This window comes from Boleophthalmus pectinirostris, unplaced genomic scaffold (genome assembly GCF_026225935.1).
Source record: "Boleophthalmus pectinirostris isolate CB_2022bp ecotype Guang Dong unplaced genomic scaffold, ASM2622593v1 HiC_scaffold_16, whole genome shotgun sequence".
In the NCBI taxonomy this organism is placed as follows: domain Eukaryota; kingdom Metazoa; phylum Chordata; class Actinopteri; order Gobiiformes; family Gobiidae; genus Boleophthalmus; species Boleophthalmus pectinirostris.
In genome coordinates, this window is record NW_026571095.1 from 22,343,795 (window position 1) to 22,356,509 (window position 12,715).

At 37.1% G+C, this 12,715-nt stretch overlaps 1 protein-coding gene across 2 annotated transcripts in view; it reads left to right on the top strand.

Annotated features, from left to right (window-relative positions):
- yes1 (YES proto-oncogene 1, Src family tyrosine kinase) overlaps window positions 1-12,715 on the top strand; it is a 44,450-nt gene that overhangs the window by 15,385 nt on the left and 16,350 nt on the right. For both annotated transcript variants that reach the window (XM_020929087.2, XM_055152179.1), the window contains exons 3-7: window positions 2,589-2,688; window positions 4,140-4,238; window positions 5,921-6,024; window positions 6,594-6,743; window positions 10,581-10,736. In XM_020929087.2, the coding sequence (XP_020784746.2) occupies window positions 2,589-2,688; window positions 4,140-4,238; window positions 5,921-6,024; window positions 6,594-6,743; window positions 10,581-10,736 (609 nt within the window). The remainder of the gene's footprint in view (window positions 1-2,588; window positions 2,689-4,139; window positions 4,239-5,920; window positions 6,025-6,593; window positions 6,744-10,580; window positions 10,737-12,715) is intronic.

The following is a 12,715-nucleotide window of genomic DNA, read 5'->3' on the forward strand; positions in this document are numbered from 1 at the left end:
GCGTTTTCCACAATATAATTCATGTTTACGTAAGGCCTGGGCAAGAGTGTTTCTGGTGTCTTTATATAATTATTATAACTATTATAACTATTATTTTGTGTGACAGTGCTACAGTCTTGTTGCTTGTTTAGGATTGAAAGTTGTTGTGTATGCAATAGATTTGACACATTCACTGTTTTGTTGATTTCATTAAGTACAGATACTTCAGAAATAAATATTGTTTTTAATATGTATTTGGTAGGGGTGTTATGATATTCGAGTCTCACGAATATATCTATATTCTATATTGTCATGGTATGAATCTCACGGTACGATATTGGGTTATCGTTGGAAAGCTCACGATATGGTTGGGAGGCTCACGATATGGGAGGCTCACGATATGACGATATTGTACATACATCATTTGGTACAACGTTTATTGTCATATTCTAGGAATGTAACAATATCCAAATCTCATAGCACAATATTATCATGATATGCATCTCACAGTACTATATTTATGGTGATATTTTGAAGAGGCTAATAATTAAAGATGGGGCACTTTTTTTTTTTGCTTTTAAAATACGTTGACAAGATTTTGTTGTGAATTATTACCGTCATAATCCAAAGAATTCAAGTAAAAAACATGTTTCTTCATGTTGTCTGCACTGAAACGAATCATGAGATATGTAGTTCTCTATGTTCATAAGCTATTGCTACTATAAAACCATGCATTATTGTGAGACTTTTGACGATACAATATCACAATTTTTCAGTTATTGTTACATTCCTAGTATTTGGTTCTTCAAAAACAGTGATATTATTGTATCGTAAGACATATATTGATTATCATATAGAATCATGAGGGGACCCTGCGTTTCCAGCCTTATTTATTTAAGAGCTAGTGTAGTAAAAACTTTTTTTTTTATTCTGTAGCTGTGCTTTTATGAAATGCTTATAATGGACTCTCACCAATCAAAAAGGACTGATGTAGCACTGTACTTGTGAAATGCTGAGTAAAGAAAGGTGTGTGCGTGTGTGCGTGGAGCAGAGTCCGTAGATAAACAGCAGCTTTGGTGGCTCTTTGGCGCTGCGCTGTTATTGGTTAATCTGGCCTGAGGGGCTGCTGCAGATCTAATCCTGTCTGAGCAATTTCCTCCCTCAGATAAAACCATCAGGCTCCGGCCAACTCCCTGCTCCTGTCGCTCCTGTCGCCCCTGCCAAATCTACTCTTCATTAGACTAAAGATTAGATTTACTAAAGTGGGGACAGTGTTAAAGTGTGTGTTTCAGATGTCCTCACGGTTACACACATGCACTGTAAATGTGTTAAACTTTAAACAGCTGAGTGCTGCTGGATCGTGCGCTGGGGATGAACACTTTACTTTAGGCTTTAGACAGGGTGTGGTGTACTCTAGGGTCACTTAATCTTATATTAATTATAGGGCTGTGCTATTGTGTTATTGTGATTGTGATTTTGATTATGCAATTATTTTTAATTTTTATTCAATGCTTAAAAGTGCACCATATAACTTTTATTATTGGGGGTCCGTTTTTCAGGATATGATATTGCTGTGTGACATTAAACAGCCTTACATTCATTCAATTACAGGTGGTTTTATGGCTCAAAAACAAAAACAGTGCCTCTCCACACATCTAACCTGTTACTTAGTCTGGTTTGGTCTGCATAAAGATAGAAAGATTTAATACTGTACTGTGAAGCATTCGAGCCAAAGCAGTAATGTCTCCATGAAGGAAAGAATTTGACTTACTCTCCTCCAGAAAAGTTATACAATTCATTAGGGATCTAACAATAATCAAAATATCATGATATTGTGTCTTCAAATTTCTCACAATTATATCGTGGACTATTACAATATATTGAATTACAAGTTTCTTTGCTTAAATTAAGAGTTATGGTGCAGCAATAGCTAACAGGTCTGAGCACTTTTAAGTCTTAGTTCTTTGGATGAAATCTTGTCAAGGCATAATAAGAGGAAAAAGTAGCATATTAACAGTTTTGTTAGCTTCCACAAAATAGCTCATTAAATACTGTCCTACTGTGACTATATTGTGAGACTTTATCATTACACCCCTACAGTTCACCTTTTTAAAATGTTGGTTACGAATCAGTCAAATCTTGTATTTAGTGTTTTTACAGGAACAACTGCATAATTAAACATTATCAAAAGTAAACTTGTATTTCAAAGTACTTTTAAAGGTACACTGTGTAACTTTTTGGTTGAGGGGCTGTCACCTGCTTGTTTCTATGGATATGTGATTGCTCTGGAATGTTTCACAGTATGACATTAAACACCTCTACCTTACATGTATTCAGTTACAGGTGGTTTTATAACTCAAAAATAAAAACAGTGCCTCTCCACACATCTGGCCTTTAACTTGGCCTGGTCTCTATGAGGATATCATACTGTGAAACATTTCAGACCAAGCAATAATATCTCCATGGAGTAAAAAATATGACAGACCCTTCATAAGAAAAATTACACAATGTAGCTTTTAAACTCCATTGCTTTTACTATTGACTATTGATACTTGTCAACAGCTTCACACACAAGCATAGTTGATTTAAAGCAGTATTTCTATTTCTAGGTGGTGTGACATTTTTCGTTGCCCTGTATGATTATGAGGCGAGGACATCGGATGATTTGTCATTCAAAAAGGGCGACCGCTTCCAGATTATCAACAACACGTGAGTACATTTGATTTGGGTACACCCTCTCCTGATGGGTCAGTGTTTAATCCCGTAATATTCAGGTCTAATATTCAATCTGGATGGAGCAGACTGGCAATCTACCCCAGGGCAGTGGTAGCAATAGAACTAGTACTGCCTGGTAGTTGAGTGGTCTAACTGTAGCGCGTATGGTGCCTAGTCTTTGTTAGGTAGACCTCAACTTTGATACTAATTCCTGGGTTTGCTGAATGCTCATCCTGCTCATCCTGCTCTTCACCCCCATTTTACGCTATACTGTCTTTCAAATAATGTCTAAATGGCAAACAAAGAAAAAATGTGTATCTTATCACGGCAGAGTGACTGAACAAAGTACTTAGACTGCTAAACCTGTTTTGGCTTGTTATATCCAATTAAATTCGGTAAAGCCAATCTTTTCTCTGAGCATATGTGGGGTCTGTTGTCTCTACACTTTGCACAGCTTATAACCAAACACAAACAATGCTAATTACACAAAGTTGATCAGACCCAGTGTTTTCAGTTCTGTTTAAGTCTACAGTCTGAAGTAAGAGCATATGCTGTGGGCCCAGGTGAGAGGCACAGTTGGCTTGTGTTGGATGAGTAGTTTTTATGGCACAATCCGGTAATAAATCTGCCATCTGCTTTTGAGGAAGGGAAGGTGGCAGGAGGACAGCGCTTCTCATCATTTAAACTGTACTCATGCTTTACAAAACTGCAGTACTCAATAAAATCAAAAATGTTTGAATTTTCTTCAGTACAGAGTAAATGGTATTTGTTTGTAACTTGGAGGAAGGAAGTACTTTGAAGTTTTGTGGCTGCTAACAGTGCTTTCTAGTACTTTGCATTAATACTTAAAAGGTGCACTATGTATCTCTTCTGTTGGAGGGTCCCCCACAGCCTTAAAGAATGTTTCACATGTTTGCATTGGAGACAGACAGTTGACACAACCGGGCCAACCTACAGGTCAGGTCTATGGACAGGCAAGTCTGGTCACAGAAAGAATTTTTGAGTAGCTAAAAGCATGTAATTGAACAAATGCAACATAAATATGTTTAATTCTTTGCTGTGGAACATCCCAGACTATGCAGTAACATCTCCATGGAGATGAGCAGATGGGAGACCCCCCCAACCTGAAACTTTATATAGTGCAAGTGCACCTTTTAATTACAGCTTTTAACAAGTATATCATCTAGTGTGCCATCTATGTTTTTTTTTTTTGCATTATATGTCTGCTCTGTTTAGTTAAAACCCTGAATGGTCATTTGAAAATCATATTATCTGTTTATTTAATTGTCTTCTTTGAAAATGGTAAGGACATTCAATTGTCTGAGGTACAAAAACTCAATTATGACTAATTTTCCAAAATAGTTTTGGCAGGAACAGCACTTTTGACTGTCTGACTTTCAGTTGTGTTAGTCATGTTTTCACTTCCTTATTTTTGTTGTTTCCAGGGAAGGCGATTGGTGGGAGGCTCGATCCATCAACACGGGACAGAAAGGTTATATCCCCAGTAACTATGTGGCCCCAGCAGACTCCATACAGGCAGAAGAGTAAGGACCACTATGCAATCGCATACAACACCACTAACAAAAAACAAACTCGGTCTCTTTTTTTTTTATTGGTACCAAAAACTTGTGATTTAAAAAAAAAAAATGTTTTCATTACCAAATTTACAGTACCAACTATTGTGTTTTCATGATTCTAGTTGATCATGAATACCGCATACACTATGTGCATAATTATTTGGCAAGTTGTATTTGAAGATTCATTTTATAATTGAACAACTACCTTTACTAGCTAGAGGCACAGTGGAGTGCGTCGATGCATGCAATGGAGCATTGTCCTGCATAAAACTCATGGTCCTCTTGAAAGATGCAGACTTTTTCCTGTACCACTGCTTGAAGAAAGTGTCTTTTAAAATCAGGCAGTAGGTTTTGTAGTTCATTTTGAGTCCATCTTCAATCCAAAAAGGTCAAACAAGCTTATCTCATCTACAGGAAAAACTATTACAAACTATAAGATTAAAATTATAAACTAGTACTATTAGTATTACAAAATTCTGCAAAATAAAACAAATAAATACTCCACACACTTAAATAATTAACAAGACATTTACAGTCTTGTTTTATCCACAGCACTGTATAATTCACTTCACCATTCATGTTGACAGCATGGTTCTGTCTCATGTGATTAAGCCCAGGTCTCTCGGCTCTGTGTGTTGGGTAAACATTGAACACAATGAAGCTTTACATTGTTACTGACAGCCGTTAGTGTTTCTGTCCAACCAGTGTGACAGACTCTGATCTCAAGGGACTCCGAGCTGCTTTCACTTTGGCTTTTGTCGTCATTAAATCCAGGTCATTTGATACATAAATGAACACTTACTGTAAAACCAAACCGGGGAGATGACTGTGAAATCAAGATCAGTTTCAGTTTTGTGTAAAGACAAAGTATTGCACAAATGTTAACAGACTTTAGACTAAAATATCACCTTGTAGCATTGATGTTGTTTTTTTTGTTTTTTTGTTTTTTTTGATAGCTGACCTTTCCAATATTTAAAAATATATATTACACACATGACAGCTATTTTGATACTATTTTACTTGTAGGAGTTTTTGCCTACCTTTTTATTTTTGGCATGTATGAACTTGCAGAGAAGTACAAAGAGGAACTATGATCTCATCCACTGGTCGTGTCCTATTTGCAGAAACAGTCTATTAGAAGTTACTGAGACCTTTTTAATGAGAGGGGCAAACCAAGTGCCCAATCGCCTGAAGTAGTGTTTTTAATGGGCTTAATGGTTGTTTACTGGCTTGCATTCAGGCATTTGAGCTTCTTGTTTTTGTTCGGGCCTGGAATGATCCTCAGTATAGCATTAAACTTGCCAATCTCCATAGAAACAACAAGAATCCATGTTTTTTAAGGTATTTTTGAGCGATACAAATACTAGTAATTGAATAAATACAAAATAGATAAGTTTAATGCCATACTGTCATACATTGCAGGCAAACAAAAACATCTCACCTGTAAAGTTGCATAGTGCAGTTTCAATTCAGTACATTGACCCACTTTACTGGCTGTAAAGTTGTATATCCTGGTACTACATCTGATGCATATCAACTCTGACGCTGGCCTAACTGTCTCTTCTCTAGCTTGTATTGTATTAAAAAAAAGCTACTTGCCCTAAGCCTCCTTTGATCTCTCCTCTCTTGTGAATCGTGTGTCTTGGCAGATGGTACTTCGGTAAAATGGGCAGAAAAGACGCAGAGCGGCTTTTGCTACTTCCAGGAAACCAACGGGGCACTTTCTTGGCACGAGAGAGTGAAACAACCAAAGGTAACAAATGATGTACATTATGATATAACACACGTAATTATGTAAGATAAAAGTAATTCAATTCACAAATTTAAGAAGTATATGTGTGCAATCAAACAAAATGTATAATCAAAAGAAATCCATGCTGTAATAATGTGATTTGTACACATATAAATAATAATTCTCTTCCTGTTTGTTAATAATATAAATGATATTCACATGGTGGTGGTTTATAAATATTTAACCATTATAACCAATGACAAACTGCAGCTTGTTGTGGAACTTCATTTACAGCTTAAAGGTACAGGCTAATGTTACTTAATTATGGTTTAACAAGTAGTTACAGATCAATGATGTTAATAAAAATAATTTATTCTTAAATGTTTATAGTATAATGTCAAAATGTTCAAAACAAATGTAAACCTTTTTTTTTAGTTACTATATCTATGGGTTTCAGAATGTTAAAAAAAATGAGCATTTGCTATAGTGATTTATAAATGAAAACAAAATATGTTTTGATAGTGAAAATGTCCTTTGCATATACTAGGAAACTGAAACCCTATTAATACTAACAATTCTTTCTCTCCCAGGTGCCTATTCATTGTCTATTCGCGACTGGGACGAGATAAAAGGAGACAATGTCAAACACTACAAGATCCGAAAACTGGACAGCGGAGGTTATTACATCACCACTCGGGCCCAATTTGAGACGCTACAGAAGCTGGTGAAACACTACACAGGTATTCAACATGGCCGCCCCAGGTGCAGCTTAGCTAGAGGCAGTGGTTGGAGAAAATTGATGTTTACAGTCCAAAGATGGTGTCTGGGTTGGACAGTGGCCTTTTGAACATTCATGAAGAAGTGCTCGCTGGGATGTACCATGTAGGTACACAAGATTTAAAACAATGAAATCAAAATTGAATAGACATGCTGACCAAAATGCAAAGGTTGTGTTTGTTTAAAACCTGCTTACCCTGTAGTTTAAGCCTCTACAAGCATGTTCTAAACTCACAGCATTAGTTTACTGGTTTGGAGTATCACAAGACTAATGTTTTTGTTTTTGTTTTGTTTGTTTTTTGAGACATCACATTTTCTCTATGAAGATCCCATTTCATTATCTAAACTGTTCCACAATATAGCATTTATCTTATCTGTGTCCATGGCGATAAGCACGTAAAAACACGTGTAACTGAATGAATGCAAGGTAGATACTTTTCAAAACCAAAAGATTGAAAGAGGATTAAAACAAGGAAAACATTGGACAACTATTCAAATTTAATATAGAAAAAAATATGTTTTAAAGGTATATTGTGTAACTGCTTTTCTCCATGGAGACGTTTCTTCTTTTATCTGGAATGTTTCATCAGCCGGTTTCACTTCATAGAAACTGTCTGACCTCGCTGACCTAGCATTAGGATTCGTTCACTCGATGCTAGGCGGGTACTTTTTTCATTTAACCAATCGCTGCTATTTGGTTGTGACGTATGTAATGCTCCACTAACAGGGCTAACTGGTATATTAAATTTTTCCCAAATCCCATAGGAAGAAGGGCAATAACGTCTTTCTCTTTGATAAAATTCATCAAACATTCTCTTTGTTCTGGCTTTAAATCCTCGATCTCGGGAATCGTTGCCAATACAGAATATCTGGCTCTTCGCTGATTGGCTGGTGCCTGAACTCGCACTTCCGGGGTTTTTGCGAACTGTCTAGTGTATTCCGATTCCTGACCTGGTCGCTGAAGAGAAATGAAATTGAGCAGAGACACTAGGTTGCCTGAATGTTTAATGTTTAACTAAAATGGTATTAAACTTTTCTATCATCATGGAAACCAAACCAGATCAAGTTACATGTCAGATCTGTGGAGAGGCAATGCAACTCCCAGTCAGAAGGCCTTTTTAGTTTTTGAGATATTTTTGAGTGAAGGTCTAAGGAAGAGCTTTTTAATGTCATACTGTGGAACATTCCAGGCAGAGCAATGACATCTCCTTAGAAACAGATAAAAAACTCCCAAACAAAAACTTGTATAGTGCACCTTTTTCAATTTAAAATCTAAGTCCAGTTAAACACCGCAAGTGCAATTTTTTATATTTAAGTGTTCTTTTGCGTTCCTACATGCTTGTATATCAACAGCAGCGGACGCCAGCCTCTTACTTGGTATTTCAGCCAGCATGCTCTCTCCTCCAAAGGAAATGCATTATTCAGCTGTAGTCCTGTGGCTGGGAATGCATTGAATATGTTTAACAGCGGATTTTGTGATGGAGACTCAAGCGGTGCACAGTCAGGGATCAGTGGACATGACAGAAATCCCCAAATACAAACCATGTGACCCAGAGCCAAAGTTTGTTCTGTAATAACTCCACTGGGACACTGAGCTGGAGTTTAAGATATGTGGTAAACTAGTTTCAGTGTTTACAGCACAACTACATTCACTATTAAGGCTTGGAGATGTCTTGTCTTCAGTATAATATTAAAAGTGTTATGTAAAACTGTCACGATAACCACTATATCAACTTACCATTCAATATGTGAAACGTGGAACAGTATTTTTTAGGGTCAGTATTTATCACGTGTACTTTTTCTTTGTACTACTGAGACATTTTGGGTTATTTTTTGGTTATACGATAAGATTTAAGCTGTAAAAGTTTGAATTAGTAACTTCTATTACTCATTACAAATGCACACCAAGTACTAAAGTGTTTCATTCTGCTGTTTGTTTATTGCAGCCCATGATTTATTTAACAATATTATAGATTTAGAAGAGGTTTTGTGGTTTAAATCTGTTCTTGGAGTATTGCAGTTTTACAGTTTATATTTTCTTCAGAAATTAAATTCAGCAACACTTCAAAATTTGTTGTCATCACAGGCCTAGTCTTATGCAAATTTGAAAAGCTTTATTTAAACTTTAACTATAGAAACATTGGCTGGAGCATGCGCAATTGTTTTATTTTTTTTTAACTTTCCTTCACAAAGATTAGGATAATCACTAAACGAGATAATTTCTCCTTATTGCCTGTATCTGGAAACAGTTTTATGCTTCAGCAAAACTTGATGGAACAATGGATATGTCTGAGCCAACTAAACGCAACATTTTATTCTGTGGTTTAATGGCAGTCTGAAACATTTAAATCACTATGGAAATGAGGCGTATGATTCGTTGTTTTAGTTCTGTTTTCTTAGCTCTTTGTCCTTGAAGAGGTTGTTTATACATTTTTATTGCAGTTACTCATTAGTCAAGGTAAACTGAAATGTGACCTTGATAATATCCATAAAATATATGCAGTGCACAGAAATAGGCTTGTTAGCATTTACTCTCCATGTTGAAAGTTTGAGTTATGGATTGCTATTCAGGGCAACTACTTTTCACTTCTTTCCTTCCGGGATCACAAATCATCAGCTGCCTTGTTTTTCCTGAGACAAAACTTTTCATTGATTCTACACTGAGAACTAAACACGGTATTTCTCACCCCATTCAAATCCTTCCTCTGTAAACAAGATTTTTTGTTTTTGTCTGACTCATCACTAAAACCAGAATTAAAACTATATACTCATCTGAATAACTTCAAAACTATCTTTACTAATATCTTTACTGAAAAATCGCAGAGCACAAATTGGACAAAACTGGAACAATCTCCTGAATAGTTTTAGAATGGTCTTAATTTATATCAGAATATATATATGTGTTGTTGGGCATAAGTTGTGGATGCTGGCAACACGTTAACTTATACCAACTAATGCTTATCAAAATGTTCTATATAAGTTACTAATATGTTATGTATATGTCCAACCATTATGAATACGCTATGTATACGCCCCCCAAAAAAACATTGCTAGTTCAGCGTATGCCAGTGTTTTAGGGAAATTCTGGTACGTCGGCTTACGCTTGCTAAATCATCAACAGAGACAGGGCCTTAAGGATGCACTGAGTCCCTGCTTAGACTGCTGCCCTCATGACTCGGTCTTGGATAAGCAGAATTTCTGATACCGATTCTGATAGTATAGGTTCTAGTATCTGCGCATACCTGATCCTTGTATCAACCGATACAAGTGTTGGGACTGTGAACAGTATTTTCTTAAAACAAAAATAAAGTAAGACAGAACTGCTCCAAGCTATTATTTATCTCACTTGTAACTACAGTATAGCTTTGTGTAAACATTGAGACTTTCTGAGTCAACTGTGAAGAGTAACTATTTATTCGTCCAACCAGGATATTGGCTGAACCGATATTTGGAAACCGATATCTGATCCAGCAAAGTTTTGACTATTGGCACTGATATCCAATACCAGTATCAGATCAGTGCATCCCTAATTATAACTAGTATAAACGCACACAGTATTACTAGATGACTAGATATTGATTGTGATACTCAAGATTATTTAATTATCCTTGTAGTATCAAGCTTACTTGGTATCAGAATGGTTTATTGTGACACTAGTTTGATTTGTAGATGGCACACAATAGAGTGATATTTAATTCAAGTCTCTACTCAGTTATAATGTGTGCAAAGGTCTGTTATCCCAATCTGGTGCCCTTCCCTTCCATCTTACAGTCTTTTCCTCCCTCTCTCTCTGTGTGCAGAACATGCAGATGGCCTGTGCTACCGCCTGACCACCGTGTGCCCCACAATAAAGCCTCAGACTCAGGGTTTGGCCAAAGACGCCTGGGAGATCCCCCGAGAGTCTCTGCGCCTGGAGCTCAAACTGGGACAGGGCTGTTTCGGGGAAGTCTGGATGGGTAAGAATGAGATGATTACTTATGACTACTAATCATTTGGATTTCAAGTAAAAGTACAAGATGAGTATAAAGTGCACACAAATGCTACCACTACTCAAAGTACTAGTTACAAGTCAGTGTTACACAAAGCTTGATTAGGACACTGAATTAAATACTCAAATACACACATTACTGTAATTGCGTAGTTACTTTCCGACCCTCTAGATTACAAATGTCTCATCCATATTTTCTTCGAAAGTACTTATTTAACGAACTTCAAACCAACTAAGCTCTATAAATGCTTTTATCATCAGTGAATCTGGTTTTCCATTTCTTTTATGGTTATTTCAAATCTATTAATGAAACCACATATAGACCACATTGGAAACTGAAATTGTTTCCAAAGGGAGGGTGGCACACACACACACACACACACACACACACACACACTTGGCCTCATACAGTAAGCACAGTGGATTAAGGTTTTTGCATTTGCATTACTGTTACTTCAAAATATTATAAATGAGAAATTCAGTTAATTAAAGAGTAGTCCTGAAAATTCCACTAGTTAAATTCCACTCACATCTCCAGTGTTAGTGTACGCTATAAAGCTATGTAAGATATGTAAAGTATATTTATTTTTAAAAAGCATTTCATTGACACCGGCTAATTGCATCCACGGTGAAGTAAACCTGATCAAATTAAATGGTGGCACTAAGGGTTGCCAGGTACCACAGTCAAAATCATCCTTTTGTCTCCTCATTTTAGAAGCCAAACATGTCATTTTTAAAGTTACTATTTGTTTAACTGGGAATATTACAGTGCATTGTAAGTGCTTTGTATGCCATTGCCTTTAATCCAAGAAGCCTTTCAGAAGTATTTATAAATGAATACTGCACAGACCATTTTATACGTTAAGTAACGAGTTATAACATGAAACAATCAAAAACAGAAGCTTGCACTTACATTGTTATTGTCAACAGTAGCCATTATTAAAAATTCATGTCAGTTTCTTTTCAATGGAGTCATCAACTGTGTATAGTTTATATACAGGCTGATTCAGTGGCATTACCACACAGCTGAGTGGAGCTGACCTCACTAAATCTCCATGTTTAAATCACGTTGGCCCACATACCACGCACTGACGACGGAAACGCTGAACTCTGCACACAAACCCGAGCGCTGTAATGACAGGTCACCACCCACGGCTCATTTCTCTGGCCCCCTACGCGTGTGAGAGGGGGAGAGAGAGAGAAGGGATTAGAAAGAAGAGAGCAAGTGAGAGGAGGAGATGAAAGAAAGAAGAGAGGTTTAAAAATGGAGATGGCGGAAACAGACAGTGGAGAGGGGCAAAGAATAGTTGGAGCAGAGGGAGAGGAGACAGGGGACGGAGATGGAGGAAAGCTGTAATTTCACTTAGACTGGTGAAACTGGCTGGTAACATGATGGGGTTGTCCTCTCTGACTACCCCACAGCCCATCTTTGAACAGTCACTGGTGAGACAGTTGTCCTATTAATGTGGATGGACTGTCTGTGTAGAGCTGTGAGTGATTGTATATTGTCCAGTTTAATATGTTTTTCTTCTGTATTTTTGTCATGTCATGCCATGTTAATCCTACTGAGCCCAGCTTCGAGTCAAATATCTGCATGAGGACACAAAATAAACGAAAACCTCACCTGAACCCAAAGAGTGGAGGAGATCGTGTTAGAACAGAAGGGGAGAGAAAAGATGAAGGAGTTGATGTACGGAGAAGAGTGGGAGTGAGCAAGAAAGAAGAAAGATACAGTATATATAAGAGAGAGATAGAAGAGACTGAGGGGGCGAGAAAGAGGGAGATATAGGGGGAAAAGGGAGATCGAAAGCAGTGACGAAGGGAAAGGAGAGAGAAGGACAAAAATAGAGAGGGAGAGGGGAGACCATGATACAAAAAAGAGAGGGAGAGCTGAGAGAAGAGAGAGAGAGAGAGAGGAGGGGGGGTTCAAACAGTTCCTCTTTCATC